The sequence below is a fragment of the Hippoglossus stenolepis genome, chromosome 14, assembly GCF_022539355.2.
Source record: "Hippoglossus stenolepis isolate QCI-W04-F060 chromosome 14, HSTE1.2, whole genome shotgun sequence".
NCBI classification, from domain to species: Eukaryota; Metazoa; Chordata; class Actinopteri; order Pleuronectiformes; family Pleuronectidae; genus Hippoglossus; species Hippoglossus stenolepis.
In genome coordinates, this window is record NC_061496.1 from 26,688,977 (window position 1) to 26,712,671 (window position 23,695).

At 39.7% G+C, this 23,695-nt stretch overlaps 1 protein-coding gene across 3 annotated transcripts in view; it reads right to left on the reverse strand.

Annotated features, from left to right (window-relative positions):
• mcf2l2 (MCF.2 cell line derived transforming sequence-like 2) overlaps positions 1-23,695 on the reverse strand; it is a 133,306-nt gene that overhangs the window by 93,045 nt on the left and 16,566 nt on the right. For all 3 annotated transcript variants that reach the window (XM_035175690.2, XM_047343239.1, XM_035175691.2), the window contains 4 exons: positions 7,413-7,496; positions 1,961-2,075; positions 1,379-1,469; positions 155-268 (listed from right to left, as the gene is read on the reverse strand). In XM_035175690.2, coding sequence (XP_035031581.2) covers positions 155-268; positions 1,379-1,469; positions 1,961-2,075; positions 7,413-7,496 — 404 coding nt within the window. The remainder of the gene's footprint in view (positions 1-154; positions 269-1,378; positions 1,470-1,960; positions 2,076-7,412; positions 7,497-23,695) is intronic.

Here is a 23,695-nt window from a genome sequence, read left to right on the forward strand (position 1 = left end):
GATCTTGACATGACCACAACATAAGTGGGTTGTGCATTCATTTAAAAACCTCACATCCCTAATTAAGCAATTCTTTGGCAAAATAAGTCATACGTCTTCTCATGTGACTGCAGCTGAGGTCAGTGGTGGTGAACTGAATGGTGTTGTTCAGTACCTTCATTTTAAAATCATCCTTGTGCAGCTTGATCCCGATGTCTGCTATGGCCCTTTGGAAGAACCTGGTGGGTCGCAGCACCAGCACCAGCTGCAGGTTTCCTGGAAATGCTCCCTAAAAAACAAGACAGCGTGTAAACTTACAGCACATCTCTAAGCCATCCCATCCCTTCATTCAGTCATTCAGTCACTTCATGCACACCCACCAGCAGGCTAATCCTAGTCCTGAGACCACAATGACAGAGACAGAGCAAAATATAAGAGCAGCTTACTGTGAGAAATCTGACACAGTGACGGGTCAGCTGAGCTTTACGACTTGACACTGCTGCCTCGGAGGCAACATTTACTGGTTAAATCCTGCTGTGTGTCAATTCCTATTCAAAAAGCACATGGAATGAGAGTCACTGGACTAACTGTCACTTTGTAGCTTTTAAAACTGCAAATGCTTATACATAACCACAGTGACTCCCTTTTAAAAACCATGTCTCATCATTGTATTGACAGTTGCAGTATCTAAGCATGACTACATGACTATTATTAGAGAAACCTGGTGTCAGACCTTACAAACACAGTAATAAAACACAGCCGAATGTAGCTCAAATAAGAGGAATACGATTTCTAAAGTCTACCACTCTCCGTTCATTCAGAGCTAACATCAGGTCAACGTGTTCAGCTGGCTGAAGATTACCTCACAAACATGTAAGTACTCGTGTCAATCTTAGAAACCCACACAAAAACAATATTCCTCACATTTGTTCAAAACCTTATTATCTAAAGTTGGTTGGTAAAAGGTTGCTCCAGGGTCATGATTAGAGGTCATGACTCTGACGACGGGCAAAATTATGTTTTGTTCTTTTCCATTTGCAGGTTTTATACTTCTGTAAATTGCCATTTCCTTATGATCTTACCCATGAGGTCCATGTTCTCCACTGTAGATGTGCACTTGCACAATAAATAAATACATTCTACCTAAATATTAGAACATAATTGTTAATATAATATAAGGTCTTTGTAGAATACCTGTTTTTAACGTCCAGGTTCCTTAAATATGCTTTATATATAGCTCAAACTGCATTAAATACAGGGTCTAAAATTTTCTTTAGAATTTTTGGGTTACACTAGGAATGGTGTTTGTTTATAGAATCAATTATAAATATATTTAACAATATGTGCAGTTCACATGTGTATATGTATTTATATGGTTAGGATGTATTAGAGAACTTACAGCAATCCTTGACAGAGAGGCCTTTACTGAGCTCCATTTGTCCTTCCGCCGGTCGATGATGATGATGAAGCCGATACTGGCAGCATCCAAACTGCAGACAGGAGGTAGAAAGGATGTAAACTGCACTGCTACTTTAGCCTAATGCATCGTGCCTGCAAGCCATAACTTTAAAATTCCCTAAACTAGGATGTTTACTGCTTCTGCAAGCTGAGCTCAGTAGAAGAGCAAAAGCATCTTGCGCATTTATTTATATATTTATGTTGAGCCACTGGAGTATAACTAGAGGAAGTAACGTAAACGGACGTAAAACTTTATCAACACAAACTGTTTCATGTTACAATTAGTGATGGGAACTTGAATTTACCAATGGACTTTGGCTAACAGTTAAGCCTTCATTTTAATTAATATTTTGGCATCGTTAGCTGACTGATGGTATCTGCCACATGCTTGAAGGTTCAATGAAAACAGTTATATCAAGAGACCATAGGATTTTTGTCTTTAGTAACAGCAAACATTATGCATATTAATTACAAATCTATCTACAGATAATCTTAGATGTTACGTGTGTGAGAGTGTGTGTACCTGGGGATGCTGGTCAGGTAAGTAACTACATTATGGAAGTCTTCGTCTGGCACTTCACTGAAGCCTGAGTATTCTGGGAAGGTGATGATGGGAGCACCATCTTTCCCTCGCCCTCCTGCAACACAAAACCACCACACACAGCATTTACAATCCGTTCTTCTTCCTTTAGTCTGACACTGTCTATTATCTTCTAGCTCTTCATTGAAGCTGCATGATGTTTTACTGTATGTTTATTATTGTATTATTTGTATACTGTATTATTTTTAATGCACATTTTGTACAAAACTTGGCTTAATTATAGTCCATGGTATTGTTTTTTTCTTTGTTTATCTGAAGGAGTCAGAGAACATCAGTTAAATGTATTGTGCATGTACATAATGTCTTTTGTTTTTTTGTAACTGTTTTTGAGTAAAGATGCAAAGATAACAAAATGTTAATTTCTTATTAAGCCTACAAGATGGAAGAAATTAAGGTTAAATAACTTTTCATTGAGCATCCTGAAAACACATGTCACTAATATCCCTATCTAAAACCTCTTCCACAAAATGTCACAAGGTGGCAATGTTGAGCTAAAAATTATCTGACACCCCAACTAACAATATGTCAGGACGCTCTAGGTGTGTAGATAGATCAACAATTCAGTACATCAAGACCACAAGACGTGTATTTTTAACCTTGACATTAAATGATGATGTGTGTGAGTGGGAGTGTGTGTGTGTGTGTGTGTGTGTGTGTGTGTGTGTGTGTGTGTGTGTGTGTGTGTGTGTGTGTGTGTGTGTGTGTGTGTGTGTGTGTGTGCGTGTGTCTGTGTGTGTGTGTGTGTGTGTGCCATGTTCTCTGCTGTCACATACAATCTCACCAGTCATCTTTCAAACACACAGATCCATGTAACTGAGTTAAGATGGAACGTGTGGACCTGACATGCTGCAGTGTGTCATGTGGTGTCATACATGTCATGTAGTCATGTAGTCATGTGACAGGTTTGCATACAGTGTGTGATACTGGTCCCACCAAGGTGACTAGAATACAATTGCTTCACCGTACATTCTGCCATGGCTAATGTTTAATTATCAGCTTTTATTTGAGAGCAGTATTTATAATAAAACACAGTTATTTCACAATTGTCTGTCTGTCTATATGTGGAACCCATATCTCACCAACCGTTCATCACTTGCCTTGGCAAATGACATGTCTACGTGATACGTTCACTATTGATAAAAACTGCGAAATGCTTGTTTTGTTGCTGCAATGTTTTATATCGAGCTGGATTACAGATTTCTTATTTTGAAAGGTTGTGAACTTGGGTCAGACGATTGCATCAATTGCTTAACAGACCTCATTAATCTTAAACTACCTATTTATCTATAATCAAAGCTTGCTTAATCTGTGCAGAGTTGCAGTTTTCACTGCACTAGGTTACAGTGCCAACCACTGAACCAATGTAATGGCCTTAATAGTATTAAAAGCCTTCCTGGAATGAAATGCCTTCTGTTAATTCAGTTAAACCATTGGTTTAACCCCATACAAATATTTAAAGCTGCATTAATCAATAACTTTGGGTCAAAACAATGGGTCAAATGACTGTGTGTGATGAGAAAGATCTGGAATCCAATAATGGACTTGAATTAATCAGGTGGCACAGACTCCTAATGAATGCCAGTGTTGCTCTGTTTCCACTGGATATGTCAATGGACAGTTTTGTAACACATTTGCCTGAGCAGAGAACTGATAAACCATTGTAGTGTTTTCAGCCTATTGCAATGCTTTCAAGTGGCCAAAAACAGTTCTCTGCCCTTTTCTATGGACTAAATCTAAGCTTGAGCCTATTTTACAGCTCTGTGTGTGCAGTAATTAGGTCATTCATACAGGAGAATTCACTTTACCCCTGAAAGTGAAGAGTGGTATTAGTTCACAAAATTGTTTAACTAGGAAAAATACTGAAATATCAAACCAGAGGATTGTACCAATACCAATCCACATCCTATACAAACAGACAGACACAGACACACACATTAGGCTAATGCCATAAAACTGATGTGTTGAAGTAATATAACTTGGGAAGCATGTGATGCTGAGAAAGGGTTTTTTGGAAACAGTTGTTATTTCGGTTTGTTGTGAGACGTGAGACTGAGAGATGGAATGACAAGAATCCCTGAAAAACCACACAGGCTGCTGTGTCACCGCGGTAGCAGCACATCTGGAAAGTCGGAGGGCAGGGGCTGGCAAACAACTTTCCACCCAATGCATTACAGTGAATAAAGTCAACTCATTAGGCCAACCCTACCATGCTGACATAAGCATCCATTCAACATATGCTTCAACACTACTACAGTTTATTACATCACGACACACAGAGTGTTATACTGATTATATTTTTTGATGTCACAACCGTAACATTTTTGTGCTGGTGTAGAACTTTTAAATGAATAACTGAGTGAAACACAAAGTACTGCAGAAGCAGATGTCATTTCATTTATTTGCATTCCTTATTCAAAGTGTCAGCAGCATGGTGGCACTACTGTGGTGAGGGTTGAGGGCAGAGGATGTCACACCTTGTTAAAGCCCTACGAGACAAATTGTGATTTGTGAATATGGGCTATACAAATGAAATTTGATTGATTGATTGACTACAGAAAGTCAGGGGATGACTAAAGCGAGGAGGATCAATTCTGTGGACACGATGAACATCTGCAGGAGATATCATATCATAGTTGTAATCCATACAAAAGATTGCAAAATAAGTGTTGTTCTGCTGTCCCTACAACCTTGTGATCGGCATGGCGGAAAATAGTTCAAATACTCTCACTGTCACACTGTCATGTCTTACATGAAGTGAACAGTGCCATTAATAATGTTATTTGTAATACCTGTGCTTTTCCTTCTATGACATGTCACAATGTGTGCTGTGAAACCAGGCATATGGAGCTGGTTGTAGTGGATGAATGGATCAAACAGAGGAGTTTCATCCAGCTGACTGATTTGACTGATTTATTTTCTTATTACTTTTTTTAGCAGAATTGTTTTCTGGCAGACAGCCAGAAGATGTTATAAAACAAAGATAAAGATAGACCTGAAAATAAAAAGTTGTTATACTGACAATTTTTCTCCCTTACCTCTCAAGGCTTTGGTATGTGAAAAATGCATAACCTGTATTTACCAATGAAGAAAAATACATTATCCTGCGGCAAAAAAAGATTTGCCTTCAAGGCTTCAAAGATGAGTCATTAAAATAAGTTTTACTTCTTACAGTACAGATATAGGGAATCACTCTTGGTTAGTGAGCTTTTTAGCTTTTACGTGGTGTTAAATCAGAAGAAATCACTTTCATGTCTGTGGACTGGAAATGGGGAAACAACAGATCTGGCTCTGTCCAAAGGAAAATAAAATATATCAGCACATGTAAAGCTCAATATGTAACACATTGTATTTCTTTTTTTCAATGCAGGGGCGGGAACCTCCGGCCTCTGGGCTAAAACTTTATAAAAACTAAAGAAAAAAACAACAACTCAGGAATAGGAATTATTTCTGATGACAGCAACTCATTTTTTCCATGATAGAAGTAGGTCTAAGCAACATAAAACAGTGGATGACTTAAAGTGTGGTCCTTTCTGGCTGTATGCCAGTCAGGTCATGGTCAGGGTGAATAAAACATGCACATTGTGGTCACTTGTCTGACAAGAATCTTGGCCACTGTCAAGAAAAGAACAGTAGAAGAAGATTGTCACCCTTTAAAAGAGAACTGAACCAACAAGTATTTTTGTATCTGATTTGTGCATAAAGTGAATGGAAAGACACATTCTGACATAGACCAGACCACGGCTGAAACCTCATTCAGAGCGAGAGTTTGTGACGGAGCCTTGTGGTGACTGCAGAGCTGCTAGCACAGTCAAATTATGCATTGTGTGTAAATATTGCATTTTCCTACTCTGCAAAAACAAAAGCCAATTATGACTTTTGAATTCAGTGCTGAGTTTGCAAAACTCTTGCGGGCATTTGGCGAGAGGTATCAGGAAATGAAAAGTAAACAAAAGGAAATGGATGGATTCTCTACGATGTTTAATGTGAACCAACTGGTTTTTCTTATCAACCTACAACATGTAATGGCACCAGTGTTTACTAATTCATTCATTTTTTTTATTACTGTTGGTGCTTGACAAAGGTCTCTGACTGAACGCTGCCTCAGGCCATGAATACTGCAGTGGAGTGGACAGGTGCTTTGTATTAGGTTTCTTCAAATCTCATCTCCAGCATCTCCAACACACCTTTATTTGTTGATTCATATAATCATGGAACATGATCTAAAAATGTTCTATATCTCCAAATGTGTGGTTATGAAAATACTAATAGCATCACACAGTACTGACAGACAGAGACTTTACACTGTGGGGTCACTCAGAAGTAGCTCATCCATTCAGCCGAGCAACCGCATGTGTTTGCTTTCAGAAGCTGGGGCCGTTGTATATTCATGCATTTAAATGCATTTAATTATATGTCTCAGAAATAAAATAGCCGATTATGATAAAAATGGTTATTGTGCTTTTTATAATGTTAGGTAAAATAAATAGAAATGGTTGATCACACTGCATCAATAACTGCAGTGTCAGGGCAGGTAATAGAGGTGGATGGAAGATATTGCCACTGATGAAGGGAAGGTCAGGATTTGCAATGGTGTTTTTCATTGCTGCAATACTTTTAATCTCACTTTGTGATGATTTTCACAAAACAAAAACACAGCAATTTCAAAGACACCTTGGCATGTATTTTATGTGGTTTCATTTTCTGGTTCAAGATTTCAACATATTACAGCCAGCACACAGAGTTTAGCCACAATAATAAAAGCAGTATGTAGATTGTTTGTATAGTGACAGGTCAGTGTGTATCTGTGGTCTGTTTTGAAAGAGTGCCTTCTGAACCACCAGTAATGTGATTTAAAACTTCATTTGGAGTTTATGTTATTTTTTAAGAAAAATATAGCAAAACACAAACAGGCAGCAGATTACCAGTCATTTACAAAACAAAATTAAGTTAAATCTGACTTAGCATGTTCAGTGGAAACTAGATCTTTTAAAATCTGTTTTTAATCCTTCCCTTTTTTGAACATTTAAAACTTGTTTAATGTCCCACACAACCGACCGCTCTTTAACTTTACCTTAACATTTTTGGAAATTCACAAGATTCCAATTATCTTTAATCCAATTTGCATGTAACATCTTGTTTTGCTATAACAACTTTCTATTATGATAGACATTTGATTATAATTGTTTTTCGGCCTATTGGTTTATCCGCCAATTTACATACACAAGGTCACAACGTGGTCGGAAACCCCAGGTGTGGACAGCAACACAACAGGGCAGTGAGACAATGGGACAGTGAGACAGTGAGACAGTGAGATAAAGGGACAATGGGACGGTAGGACAGTGGGGCAGTGGGAGAGTGGCGTTCTGTTACGTACCTGAGAGCAAGGCAAACTGGCGATGGAGCTGCTCTATGATGTCCATGGCCAGCAGGGGCCTGATCTCCTGCTGCATGATCTCATCTGTAAGGAGAGACACACTGATCAGATACAGCCTGATACATCCATGAGTCCTACACAGCTGGTGAATACAAAACACACACAGTAAGATGTGTCCTCCCCGTGCTGAAGAATCGAATTAGAAAAGTAACAGTACGAACACATATGCAGTACATCAAACACATCCAGTGTAGCTGTGGTATAAATAAAGACAAAGAGAAATAATGAGAGACATGGAGTGAGGAAACTGAAAGACAAGGGATTAAGCTGCTCGAAAGCAGAAGATCAAATCACAAGATAAGTTATTTGACCAAACTGTAGCCGATCAGTGAGTAAATAAAGAATAAAGCGCACACGCAATAGGTGACATATACATCTCTTCCCAATTTCATCTGTTTCGTCCCCATGCACAACTTCTCCAATCAAGGGCCTTGAATTATAGGGCAATGAGTGGGATTGTAAAACCGCTGTTTCATGTTAGTGCCGACAACACAACTCTCTTCAGCATCTTTCACAGCTCAGATTTTCAGCGATTCAAATAGGTCTGCCATTTCTCCTGTCAAAGAGCGAGTGAGCAGCCGGAGCTTTGCAGGTAGCATTGAGAGTTCTTGGTCTAAACTGGTCCTGTTATAAAATGAGAGTTTGCTGCATTTAAACATGGATCCAGATGAGTCATTTCCCCGACAGGAAAAAAGTTCCTAAATCATTTACTCAAGTTAAACTTACTACATTTTTCTGAAGAAAAAAAAATGGAATCCCTCTGCTTGAGCTTGGCTTCAGGATCTGTGACCTCTGACCCTTTGAAGCTCTGTGTTTAAAACTGAGGAGAAAGACTCAGGTGATGGCCATCCCCACACCTCACTACCCACTGAACAAATGTCTTATACTGAAGTTGATTTTTTTGTTTCACTTTTCCATTTTAGTGTTCTACTTTGGAACAGAAACCCGAATAAACATTTTATTATATATTTTTTGCTGAGTTTAGAAAATGAAATGATCACATACAGTAATTAAAGAGCGGTTTTCTAACTGCTCTTTGGTCATATACTGTAGCCTATTATGTAACTATCTATTTCTGACTGGCATTCACATAAACATATATAGAGCAAACCAGAACAAAGCATTCTCAGACATGTCTTTAAGAGTCTGCATATGTGTCCATGAATTAGACCGTGCCCTGTTCTGGTTTCATGGTTTTGATGGGTCCCTCTGCAGCCTGAAGCACTAAGTGCAGTGTATGGTAAACAGACCCTTCTCTGTGACAGAGAATAAAGACATGCATTAACACTGACGCTGCTTTATTACTCCAAAACATGCTTGGGTAGGTTGCGTGTTTGTGGGGCCAGCGGCAGACAGAAGGAGAGGGAGAGCACAATGGCTGGTAGTGAGCCTGGACTATATCAATGCACCTCTGTTCTTAGTATCTGAGTCTGCTGACCTATCAAGATTATTAATAAAAGAGCTTCCATTACAGACTTTTCCACTGAGAAAGTATTGTTGATTCACTTGCTGAAGATCACACACACACACACACACACACACACACACACACACACACACACACACACAGCATTCTATACTCTGGTAAACTTAAAAGGGAGCACCTGGCTCAAAGCAGTTTACCACTACAGCAGTCATATTTCATTATAGTATCTGTTTGAATCAGAGATTGTTGCTATCAAGACTGTTTCATTCTGTGTTAAATTGTTCAGTACTTTTTTCTAAGTTAAATGTCAAGCCTAAGTTTAGTTGAAAAATATATAAAGTAAAAAGACTATGGACAGTGGGGACATGTCACTACCAAGGTTAAAGTGTTGCTGAATTGTCCCTGGCAGTATATCTAACCATACTCATTCCCTCTCGTCTGAGTTCCCCATAACATCTATGCAGCAGCTTTGCATTACCAGTGCATTTTCTGCAAAATGGGTTTAATAGTGTTATAAAGGACAAAGACTTGGATATGAAGGAAACTTGCATTTCAGTATCACATCAAGATCGATATTAATTTAAAGAAGAATGTGGCTAAAATGTTATTGTATGCTATAATTGATTGAACCTAAACACACCACTTTTCTAGCAGTTTTGCATCACGCAAAATCAATGTGGCTGTGGCTGCTGGGAGTTCCCTGTGCACATACAATAATCACCTGGAGTATTGGATTCATTTCACCACTGGCTGTATTAAGGCGTTTGTCATCAGTGCTAAATCATTTTAATCAGAATCAGTTTTAAAGAGGAGGGGGGATTCTGTTCCAAGTGTATTATCTAATCAAATCATTCATATTATTCATTCATGTTTACCTCCACATAGTCCTGTACAAATTAGGTCCTTTTTCCAGTGCTTTATCAAATCTTAGCTGGGACCATTCATTACCCATCCAATGAAACCTAAATAAACTGCTGCAGAATACATCTATTCATTGATGGTAAACGTAAATTGTAAAAAAGGAAATTTATGAAAGATTTAGCAAATTGAGGAAAACATGCACAAATCACTGGATACAAAAACAGGGATGGGGGAGAGAAATCAATACTATCTAACTGTCCATTAACCTATGGGACAGCAGGGTTATGCAACCAGAGCCGTGCACTTAAGCGGAGAGGATGTTCTGAATTGTTGGAACATTACAGGAGTGGTGGAGGAAAACGTGATGTATGACCACTTCAAGTCCAGAGAGAAACTTATTCTTTTTTAAATAAACTAACGGAGAGCTGAGGAGGCAGAGGGTAAGTGCAGGAAGCACTCGTGTGAGCAGATGTCCGGCTGTGTTACACAGGCAGTGGACCTGTCATGGGGCCGATGGGACACTTAAACTTACAGATTGGGTTTAGAGATGAGCGTTGTGGAAGTAGCGTGTCAAAGTTTCTGTATACATTTTGGATCCCTACAATTAGTTGCCAGCTAGTCAGCCGTCACTTGTGTCTATATTGGGCAGAGACTCCTCTTTAATGTGACTATAATGATTGTTCCATGTGGAAAGCTGGAAATCCTGAAGGAAGACTTGAAAGACAGACATTCCTCAGTTTGACAAAGGCAGTTCCTGCTTCCCAGACAGTGTAAGTACACAAGATGAACTAGAATGGTATTCAGTGGATTGTATACTTCTTCCAAGACTCAACAGTCCACTTAATGCCACTAAACTCTTTGTGAAACCACATATACATTTCTCTAGATATTTCATTCATAAACATCAGTCCCCTACCTTTTTCTTTAAAATTTTAAAATATTTAAAAAACTTTTCAAAAAGGCAACATTTTATGTGATTTTCACAAAACAAAACAGCACCTCTTGTGACTGGACAGAAGCCACGTCTCTGGTGACACTTTACTGTCATTTCCTGTTTCTGCTGTGTGCAGCTCTCAGCAGCATCCCTGCATGAATTTTAAACTGAGCCTGACAGGATGGAAGTGGAGAGTGAATTCATGTTCCCAAAACACAGTGGATCTGAGTTTCTATCGGCCGGCCGTGCACATGCTAACAAAAGATAAACTCTGAAGAGAGGTGTGCATAAACTGCTAACAAAACAGGAAACACATACTCAAGTCATTGTGCCAAGATGTTGTTGTGTTGCCTCCATAGCTCACATCGGATCTAGATCTCTAAATATATCAAACCATTCCAAAAAACTTCTGAAGTGACGGAGTATAAAGGCTTTCTGCTCTTAAATTGCAAAATGCTTTTGATTTAATTGTTCCTGTTCTTGAATGAGAAATTTCAGCTCTTGGTTTGACAACTTCTACTTATTTAGCTATCCACGCACATAGACTAATATTGACTTTGTGAGACAGAAACTTTAGTCTTTTGTCCTGCGGAGGAACTCAAGAAAATTGGGTTTGGACTTCTTTTAGCAGTTTTCCTTTCACACATGCTCAACGCAGCGGGAGATGCTTTGCACAAACACGCTCAAAACAGCAACAAATCCTCCACAGGATTCAGGTGAGGGGTGCAGCAGCAGGCAAAGGCAGGAAGTAACGTATTCATTCCTCTGCAGAGATCACATGTTTTTATTTACAGCATTTCAACACAGACGTTGGCTCTTATCATCACATCTCTTGACATTTGCGTTGATGTCTTCTACGTGTGTGGCTCTGCTTTTTCATCCAGAGGATTTGTGTTTCCTATTTATTTGAACATTTTCATGTTTGCGTCTGTTGCGCGTTAGAAATGTCAACAACACGTCCACTCGCTCGCTGTGAATCCAGCTGAGGATCTCCTCCTGTGTTCTCAGATCGGCTCCTCCGGACTTCTGTGGACTTTATACAAGGGGACATGGCGGGGAAAGTCCGCAGAAACTCCGGAGGCTCTCACTCAGACATTTGCGTTCACACATATATCTCTCAGAGGATCTCTGGAGTTCAGTGCATGTCTGAAAGCAGCTTTTGAAGCTCTGTGTCTCACACTCTCTTGCCGCCCAAACAAAGCTGTATTTTTCCCACATTCCACCTCTGAGCCATAAGCTATAGTTTGCATGGCTTTAGATGCTGTAAGTGCAGACACAGCCCTCTCCACAAACACAGTGTAGCATATCTCACTTAATCATTTCACAGTCTTGTCATAGATTACATTCAATAATTTTACCGATGATGTTTGCATGTCGCTGAACATTCTGCTTATTTATGACAGTTTTTTAACACCTGTCTAAATGAATAATTGGCATTCGTCAGTCTTGTTGTCAGTACCGCAGTAATTTCATTATTTAGCAGATGCACTGTAACACAGATATTCAAAGTTTATCCAATCAGATCTTTTGGAATAAAGCCGCTGCTCACATGATGAGTCCTGAGCTCCATCAAATCTGCTGAGACTTTTCACTTTCACTGTAAGATGAAGTCCAAACTCAGGTTGAATGAGGCGACTGGTTTGAGAAATAATTACTATGATCAGCTTTGCATGTGGATTGTCTTCATAGCAGTGAGAGTTTTATTCACATGTATCACTGACGTCTGTGCAGAGGTGGACAGTGACAGATCAATGCTAACTTTTTATGAACTTGACATTCTGTCTGACTCAGATATCCAGAGGGACCAGCTGCTGAATCAGAACAGATCAAATAAAGGAAGAAAAGTCACTCCAAATAAAATGTCTCTTTTCTGCTGCAGTGTGAAATGAAATCTCCTCCCGTCTCTCTACACCTACTTACCTGTGGTTGGTGTGGAAAGTGTACAACTTATACAATTTAATGCTATAGAAACAGAGTAGCAGTAAATAACCACCACATGACATATAAATGTAGTTGCAATACATAACACAGACACTTGTTAGTGTCTTCCCTCTGTTATACAGTCTTTTTGAGACAGCAGCTACTTTGCTGTGGAAGCTGTGGACTGTAATAAAACACAATTGTTCAGGTCAATTAATGTAACCTCTGTTTACTACAGTGAGACAGGAGCCTAGTGTGAGGCTGTGTCTGGGTGGGATTTGGTGGGTCAGTCTGAGTCAAACGATAAAGCAACACAAATGCTGGCCAGTACATTCTGTTGTGCTTATGCACAAGTCTTAGAGTTGTAATGTGGATAAAAAGCTTGACAGAGACATGGTATCCTGTGTGCAGATTCAGACGAATTTGTTCAGACCAATGAGGCAAACTACAACCTCATCTTCATGTAAGAAGGTGTGTGTGTGTGTTTCTTATAAGTCTGTTAATAACACAAGCACAAGAGATGTGCGGGCATGTTGCAAAAAGAAGCAGCAGAATCTGATGACAACTGACTGAGCTGATTCTCTGTCAAGTTTCAGGGGGTCTAAACTCCATGGCAACGGAGTGATGGTGTCAACATCTCACTTCCTCTCTACACACACATACACACACACCTTGGCTGACACCTCTCTTTCTCCATCAGCTCAAACTTTAGATGGCATTAGCAGCAGGCTCTCACACGCTGTCGCTGCTGATGTTCACACACTCTTAACATGTGGGAATTCACCTCATCAGAAACACTGCAGCATTTACAGCAGAGTCTAAAATCATCTAATGTTACATTTGGTGACAGTTTTCACCAACTGTGTCAGCTGTGTTGTTTACCTCATAGGAAAATTACTTGGTTTTTACTTTTAAAGCATTTTGATGAATAAATATAGGCCTATACAAAATGAAATTTACTGCAAAATAAAATCTGTATTGTATTCTCCTAGTGGGCGCTGTCTCAGCCACACAATACACACTTCCGCCTGCATCTGACATTAAGGTTAATGGGGTAAAAGTAGGTAACATGGAGTAAAAAGCCACAGTGGGTTTCATAAGGGATCAGCTGAGGAGCACACACAGTCAGAGAAGGAGAAGGCCTTGAAGCGTAACATAGAAAAACAACATATGATAGCTATATCACAGAGAAACTGTAATGATGTTCATTCAGCATAAACAGTCTACCGATAGAAAGAGAAATTATCTCCAGGTGATGAACTATTGGATCGAATAGGTGAAAGATCCAAGGTCAAGGTCAACAAATATATAATCAGATAAGACAGTTTTTTCAAGATATCTATAGAGATATCTATAGAGAGACGATCTAAAGCTTACATTTATCAGAAAATGAGGCCAAATCAAATGATTTCATATGATAAGTGGTTTCATGAAGAAGTCATAATGAGTTTAGACAAGACCTAAAGCTCATATTGATCAAAAAGCATTTCATGAACAAATGGTAGAAACCTCATCATGACGTCACTATGAATTCAGAAAATGATGTTATGCGTTGTTCAAAAATGTTTTTTCCCAGGTAAGTCTGCATCCTTAATGACTCTAGATACGACCTAAATGATGTCACTATGAAGTCAGAAAATAGCATCATATAGTGTAGGTAGGAATGCACATTAATGACAAGATCTGTGGCTGAGGGGGTAGAGCAGTTGCGAATCCCAGCCCATGCCGAAGTGTCCTTGGGCAAGATGCTGAACCCCCCCCAAAAAATGTCCCCTAATAGATGCTAATTGTAAGTCGCTTTGGACAAAAGTGTCAGCTAAACGACATTTAATGTAATGAAGAAACATTTTAAGGATGAATTTACACAAACCAACAAAGATCCATTTGAAAGAACAACTGTCTCTGGGCAAAGGCTCCACATAACAGTGAGCAGACTAAAGTATCCATATAAAGTCAAATATTAAATCTTAAGTAAACTGAATCCCTTAACCAGCAGGCTGTGACGGAAAAGTCTGTTGAAATGGAAAAACGGCACCAGGCAGACGGAGAAAAGTGTAGCTGGCAACAGATGTGTGTGTGTGTGTGCGTGTGTGTGCACATGCAGCTCATACACAGTGTGTGTGTGTATAGCGAAAATGATTGTTTACACTGTAAATCCGCAGCTATGACTCCTCAACTGGTTTTGTGGGAGTGTTACAGTTGAGACAGCAAATAAACAAAGTTAGAGTACGTGACAAAGGGAAACAAACATCTTCACTTGTCTGTGAAGCTTTCAAATGTGAGAGAACGTTACCTATAACGTGTTTGGCACGCTTCATCCTAAGACCTCTTTGGCTTGAACACACACACAGGCGTCATTGTAAATCCCTCCAGAAAAAGCAGTAATCCAGTTAAATGAAAGTAATCTCATGGTGTACGAATCCAGCCAGGGCAACGCAGTACTTCTTCATCCTCATCAACACTCTCCTCATCAAGTCAGGAGGTTTCTGAAGCTTTGGTTTCGTTGTTGTCTGGTTTTTCTCTCTATCTTTACTTGCATTTCACACACAAGAGGACTCAAACAGCTGAAGCAGAGCCCCACTCTGTGTGTGTTATAGTTGTTACATGGATCTGTGGTCAGTTTTTCCAGCTCCAGCTGCAGTGAAACAGTCCAGAAAACAGCCTATGAGGAAGGGCAGGGTGTGCATGCATGTGAAGAAAGAGACGGAGGGGAGGGAGGGAGAGAGAGGAGAACTACAGAGCCGGGCTGTGTGTGTGTGTGTTTGTGTGTGTGTGTGTGTGTGTGTGTGTGTGTGTGTGTGTGTGTGTGTGTGTGTGTGTGTGTGTGTGTGTGTGTGTGTGTGTGTGTGTGTGTGTGTGTGTGTGCGTGTGTGTGTGTGTGTGTGTGTCATAGTGTCTGTTATGTCTATGTGTTGTATTGTTTTTATGAGGTCCTTGTTGAACTGCCAAATGTGAACAGTCTGCAGAAGTATCGTTATAGACCAGATGATGAACTGAAGAGCATCAACCCTATGGTTCCCTGAAGAGCAACTTAAAGCTACAATACTTTCTGTTCATTAATACATTTAAGAACAATACATTTTAAGGAGTTGTGTACTTACTTTATCCTTAATGGCACAAGCAATTTTCAAACCTAAAGAAATTTGTCACTTTAATCAAGGTAATCATCCATTTCAATCTGTCATCAGTCAAAGGTGTCATATCCCTTCAGTGAATATTGTATAGCTGTTTTCAGACATGAACTCCGCAGAATGTCCACACAATTGGGTCTGGACTTTCTCCGGACCTTGCCTTTCACACGTGAACAACTGTTCTCCGCTCAGACGCGTTCACAACAACACACAAATCCCTGGAGCGTTCAGGGGAGGGGTGGTGTAGCAGGCAGAGGCAGGAAGTAATGTATCAATTCCACGGTGATCATGTGTTTTTGTTTACATCACATCAACACCGGCGTCAGGCCCTTATCACCCAAAACTCTCTTGACATCGTCTTCTATGTCTTCTCTGTGTATGGCTCCGCTTTGTCATCCTGAGATATTTTAAGGGAAGTATTTCCTTTTTTGCATCTGGTGGTTGTTGGAAACGTCAGTAACACCCCCACTTGCTCCAGGTTCACAGGATCCCATGCTGTGTTCTCATTCGGACATTCTCCAGAGTTTTTACTAGGGGGCTGGCCAGAGAAACTTTCACAGTAGATGTCTGAGAGCAGCTTGTGTCTGCCAGAAACATAAATAAACGACATTTTATCCTGTTTTGAGTGATGTTTCTATCTTTTATCTTTTTAGAACTTGGTGGTTTTAAACTTCATATTTTAACCGGATGAATGATTTTAGTTGTCAAACATCTGGATCTTAAGTTATAAGGGAGACACGCTGAGCAAACAATTGCAGCTTACAGCCTCCCAGAGACATTCTGAGTCCACAGAGAAACACGGATTTTCAACAGGAAACTTTATTCTGCATTTTCCTGACAAATAATCAGAATCAAACCCTTCTGCATTTTCATCTGTTTTAAAGACCGTTCTTTGCCATCATAGCAGATTACAGTGAAACCTTCCTACCTTTGCTCAACCACAGGCCTACAGACTATATGCCCCTACATATCAGGAAGACACAAACCAATCAGCTACCACTGTTTCTCTACATTGACAACAGTCTCATGGACGTGGATCACTAGCTCTGCCTTGGAAACGAAGAAATGCATCAACTTATTGTAAAACCCAAACACACAATTCAGAACCAAACTGCTTGTTTACAAGTCAGGTGTTCAGAGACATGAACCACCTACACAAGACTAGGCACAAGATTCATGATATCACACATGTACAGCTTCTGTGAACTCCTCTGAACTCCTGATCCGAAAAAGTGAACATCACAATAACACCAGAGATAATAATACAAAAAATGATTTTGTTTTTTGTATTGTGTAGAGTTTGTCTGTATTTATGTATTCTTATTTTTTATGTATGAGCAAACACACACATACAAACAGACAAACACACACACACACACACACACACACACACACACACACACACACACACACACAGACCTGCTGAGCACAAACACAAACATGGAAACACGTGCACTTTACATACTGACACACAGACAACCACACACATTGTTTTCAGTACAATGGCTATCCAGTCATCACATGTGTTTGAGAGCTACTTCCCACAAGGGCATAAACACGACTGTACTTTCACACAACATTACTGTGTACTGTATTGTATGTGTGTTCATTCCTCAGCCCAGCACAAACGTTTTCAAAATCAACAACTTTGAGCAAAGGAAGTGAAAAAAGAGAATGCGTGGTCAAATAATAACATCACATTTTGTGTCTATAAATTCCTTTAATTCAACTCCAGGAAACTCTGGGGATAACAGATTAGCTTTTAAAAATCTGTTCACACTGGATTACTATGTGCTCACTGAATACATTTTCGTTTTCCAATCAAGGCACAGTGCCTTGTAGGAAGGGGAGCAGAGTGGATGGCTGGTGTAACTTGCAAATTGTTAATGTTAACGGGAAAACTGGTGGTTTGGATTAAAAGATGTGAAAGTCAACATTCACTTTATTCATATTAAACCAAAACCACTTTTAATTCCCCTGACGTGTTTTTAGTTGTCAGGAGAAGATACACAAGAATATACACTTAAGGGCCTAAGACCCAGTTCATCGACTTTCTTTCCAATATCTTGCACGTGATTTCACACAAAAGCACCATTCCACTTCAGTCCAACTGCATGCTGATATGAAACTGAGAAATAACAAATCCACAAAATTGAAAAAAAAGGTATCGTGAGGCTGGGGTCTTAAAACAGCCTTTATAGCATGTCTATTGGAAAAACATATTTGCACATCTAATACAATAAATCATCATCATTGACAATGCATTTAAAAAATTTAAATGTAGTTGCAATAAATTACAAAGCACAAACTAGTAGACAGCATTTAGAGAGTATTTCTCTGCAGTTCATAATAACGATAAACTGTGTAAGGACTGGTGCATTAGACGAAGAATCATAGGCTTTTGTTGATTGTGTGTCCACACTGTTGTGACGACACAGGCAATAGAGTTATTTTAATTGGTTGTTTGTGTAGAGTAGATGTTAAACTGTTTATTCAAATTACATAAAACTAGTCTCGTGCACTGTTGACACAACATAATGGGTAAAGTATAGCATAAGGTGCCAATAGCAGCAATTGAGTACAATAATTTAGAACGCCATATTACTGCTTGGCTGAAACATCTTATGGTGCTGTAAATATGTCATCTACTGTCTCTTGTCTTGTCTTTTGCACGAAAACATACCTAAGTCTGTTTGTTTATAAGCTAAATTACAAATACACTCACTGCATGTACATATTGGCTCAGTCACACTGAAAAAAAATGATGTAGCTGTATCATATGCAAGAGGTGCAGCAGCCTCACAACAATTCCTCATCGAATGTTACCACTTCACATCAATGCTTTTATTGATTATTGATTGCCTTTAAAAAAATGGGGGGCATACTGAAGGAAATCAGATGTCCTCAGACTATATGTGGCTAAACGTTGGCTCTTCAAACTTAACACCAGCAGCTGTGAGGCCGTCCTCCAACCAACGTTGTTCCTTCACCTCATAGTGAGCACTGTGAGAATGATGACAAACCTCCACTAACCCCAAACGTTATCCCTTCAACACAAATCACTGTCTTAGTCCCCTTTGTGTCTCACCTAAAATGTCATGATAGTGTTGTCACATCATGAAACAGATTGATTTTATCTAACAGTGGTCAGAGTTTCGGACTCACAGAATGAGTACAAACTGGAAGTGGTATATATTACCAAGATGTGCGTATAAATACATCCAAGATATACACTATGATCATGTTGTAAACTGCTGAAATAGGATACTCCTATTCATGCACTGGTTGCTGCTATGCACTATACTGATATGTTACACGTAATGGAATAATGAGGAGATATGTTTGCTCTCTCAGCAGATCAATAGCATGGTACATGTGGACTCTATCAGCAGGATCGACAGCAGCAGAATTGCAAATATATATTTCAGTTTTTAGAGAAGTCTATCACCAGTTCAGTCCTTCAAGAGACAGTAAAAATTGCCTTTAAAATAGGTGCATGACAAATAAAAGAGTGGAAAGACAAAGGTGTAGCCATATACCTCAGTGTAAGGTGGCCCCCACATCCACATGTACTATCTCAGTATGACTTCAATACGCAGGGCATAAAAACTTGCACTGTAACACAGCCCCACAGCCCCCCCCCCCATGTGCTGCTATTGCCCTGGCAACTGACCCAAACAACCACCATGTGATAATGCTGCCTCAGCGAAATGCCGTGTTTCCAAATCACTAGCATTAAAAGCTGCATACACCAGCAGTGTCTGGTCCAAGACTTTGCCCTCCTGAAAACTGAACACTCCACTGCCGTGTTCACTTTGCCCATACATCCTGTGTCTTACATAAGAAATCTCTTAAGTACCCACACATATGGACCCTCCAGCAATTAGGCTTGGTAAAGCAAATGAGACTCTCTACTTTCTTTGACTTTTTTAGCAACAACGTTTACATTTTTTATATGTGTAAGTATGTGTTCTTCAGTTTAAAGAAAAATGGCCTAGTGAGAGTTTGAATAAGACAAAACAGAGACCAATCAAAACTGAGTTCGGCACCAAAGATGATGTGAAAGTCCAGGAGGATATTTCCAGGAGGAAAATGTCTCTGTGCTGCTGAGGAGTTGCAGCTTGATAGTTGTGTTGCTGAAAAACATATGGTTTGTCAGTTATGTGATTGGATTGATTAAATTGAAGAGGAAATGCGTTGCTGCTGTATTGTGATCTCAGAAAGGGGTTATTCAGTAGCATTAAAAGTGATTCATGTTGGAACATACTGAAATGTTGAAAAGGCTCTGTGACAGAGGCACCTTTGTAATGTCTCAGCATCTGGACAAAGACATACTGTGTTGTACAGCATCCATACTGTGCTCTACATTTTGGTATGTATGTAATGTTCTTGTAATGCGAAACATATTATAAATGTCAAATAGTTGAAGTAAGTAATCATCAAATGATTCTATTATTTAATTGTACGCCATCCAATGCCTCTGTCTGTGACCTGAGATGTTCACAGTTCACAGCAGCGATGAGAAGTTCACTTCTCAAACCCAATCTGAAATCCATGAATAGAAAGAGAAGTCACAGAGGTCAAGAGACGCTGCACAGTGGACAGCACAGCAGGCCACTTAGGTCCATTGTATGGGAGAGGCACAGACAGATGATGTGCTTCAGCAGAGGAGACAGAGCCTGGCACACATAACTGGTGCTCTTCATTCCTGGAATGCAGGAAAGGCTATAAATAGATATCAGTGTGTCATCATCTTAATTATCATGTCTTCATTAGGAGATGCAGGTGAGGGGGGATTGTAAAAGTCAATGAGATCTACAAAAACAACTCTCAGGTGAACGTCTCCTGGCCAGAAAGGTATAAACCTCGATTTGACTGTAAGAGACCTGGAAGCTGAGCCAGGAGGGGTGGTGTTACTTTGATACCATGAGGGCCACACATGGGTTCACACATGCACTCTATGTAGGATTAGGGCATAATATTTAATAAGGATGACTGTAAGTGTGAGAATTAGAAAGGCCTCTTGTCATTCTTCAGCTAACCTACAGTTTCTTGTTAGAGTGGACATGTGACCAGTGCACCCTGAGCCAGCAGGACCTGGACACCTCATGACCTGCAGGCAGGGAGGCCAGGAGCTCAGACTGTACCACAGCAGGTGCAATACATGTATTAGAGAAATACAACTCAAGTTTTCTCAATCATTCAGTTTGAGTCTTCATTGTATAATACAATGAAATTGTTCAGACCAGGTTGTGATAGGATGACAGTACCTACAGTACCTGTCCTCATGTTGACATTCGTTCCCATCAGTACTCGTTACTCGTACTTGTTATAACTAGTATAGTATATATATTTTGTCATGATCACACACACACACACACACACACACACACACACACACACACACACACACACACACACACACACACACACACATACACAAACACACACACACTGCTTACTGCTTTATTCCTATAAGAGGACAACAGGACAAAATGATGATTGTATACTTCACTTTATCAGTTTACTTATCCTGTTCTTTATCAGTCACATAGACTTTTTCTAATGACCCTAAAACACACATTTGTGTAATCAACTACAGGTCCTCACAATGATATTCACAATGATGTATTCCTAGGTCTGAAACGGCATTTATCTGAATATTATAAATGAGGCTTTGTTGTGTGAACTGAGATAATCTGTTGACCAGTAAGAGCTGTTTCTGCTGACTGACTCTCACATGTTCATAGCTCTTACCCCCACAAGGAAGGCAACGGAGCAGAAAATGCTCGGCCTACTTTACATAAAAACTCTAAACCTCTGTGAGATTCAGATCATGACTCACTATAGAGCCATCTCTCTCTCTCTCTCTCTCTCTCTCTCTCTCTCTCTCTCTCTCTCTCTCTGGTTGTTCTAAGCAAGATTGCAAAAAAAAACTGCCTTCCACATAACTTGGTGGAAGGAGGCAGTATTGGTCAGAGAAGAATCCATTCAATTTTGGTCAGGGGCTGGATACAAGGAATTTCAATTTCTTGTGACATGAGGGCATTTTTCACCATTTTCTCCACACCAGTATGTGCACACTGTAGGTGTGGACGCAAATGTCTGAGTGAGAGGCTTCAGTTTTCTGTGGAGTTTCTCTTGCCAGCCTCCTGGTAAAAGTCTGCAGTAGGTTTGAAAAGAAAACAAATATCTCAGCATGAGAAAGCACAAGACACTGACGAAGATGTCAGGAGAGCTTTTGGTGATAAGGGCCGACGCCAGTGTCGATGTGCTGTAAACTAAAACATGTGATCTCCACAGCATAATTAAGACATTACATCCTCCCTTCTACAAAAAGATAACAAACATCTCATGATGAAAAGACAGAGCCATACATATTGAGGATGCAGACAATCACAATCAAAAAGAGTTTTTGTTGACAAGGGCTGACCCCGGTATCATCTCATGTGATCTCCGCAGCGGTAATAATACGTTACTTCCTGCCTCAGCCTGCTGAACACTCCGGAGATTTCTTTGTTGTGAACACGTCTGAGCAGAGAATCTTCTGTTGCGTTGTTGATGTGTGAAAGACAAACTCTGCATAAAGTCCAGAACCAATTCTGCAGACATCTTCCAGACTTCATAACTGAAAAGTGTGGAATTTTGGCCTTGGCAGATATAATATATATAATATATAATATATATATTGGCAGATATATTGCTATTGGAAAAGTTAGTCCCCAATATCAGTATCAGCATCAGCCCCAAAGATCTATGTTTGTCTTGCCCTAATGATTTCACTAAGAAAGTGCATCAACAGAAACTATATGTTCCCACACACACACACACACACACACACACACACACACACACACACACACACACACACACACACACACACTGTACAGAGCTTATGTTATTTTTGGGTTAGCGTTCCTCAAGGTCCTGGTGAAGGGGGGGTTTCCTATTGGTTCTCAGGAAGAAGGCGTCAGCGCAAGAAGACAATCAGAGGATGTCTAATGACAGGGTCTGCTGATAACAGGTCTCACACACACATACACACATTCACACAATCACACACTATTCCAATGAATATCATTATCACCTCATGAAATATATATTATATATAATATAGACAGATGGATGCCATTATCCCTCAGTGATGTAAGAACGTGTTTACTCAAGTGTGTGTCTTCTTTTTTGTTGTCGTCACCATACTTCTAAGCATGTAAAAGCTTGATCCAGGAGGTTTTTCCCATTAGTCAACAGACACGTTGAGTGATAACAACACAAACACCTAAAACATGACATTTTCAGCAAATGCAACTCAGACACAAGATAAGACAGCATTTGCTGGGGGCTATTTTTAGGATGAATCTATATTTGGTGCTATGGTAGGTATTTCCAGCAGCAAGACAGACAGTGTCCTATACAAGATAAATTCAAAATTATATACATGTGTGTTCATGGTGATGAAGGAGCATGATGTGTTTTTAATATTTGTACAACAATGTAGCCCTTTGATATATTAGCTCAACATACACGGACAAGGCACAGACAGTGATAGGGCTTTAATCCAATTGTCAAATGTATTCAAATAACCAATTCCCTGAGGGAATCCCCACCCTACCCCCCTCTACCCCCCCAGCGCCTACCAGCTGCTCTGGAGTGTTGGTGTCCCAGTCCGTTTAAGTAAAGAACAGATTGCCTGCTGCTCCTCCTAATACCCTCTTTTGTCTGTCCTAAAACAGTGTGGAACTGTGTCAGGCATCAAGAGTTTACAAGAGCAAATTTGCAACGCTAATGCTCTTTTGTTTTGCTGCAATACAGACCACGATTAAAAACTATTCATGATCCTTAAGGTATTTGACATGTGAATGCTGAAGCTTATTGTCAAGTAAAAGTAAACACAAAATACTTCAAATACATCCTAATGGATGCTGTAAGGATGATTTCCTGTTTTTAATCA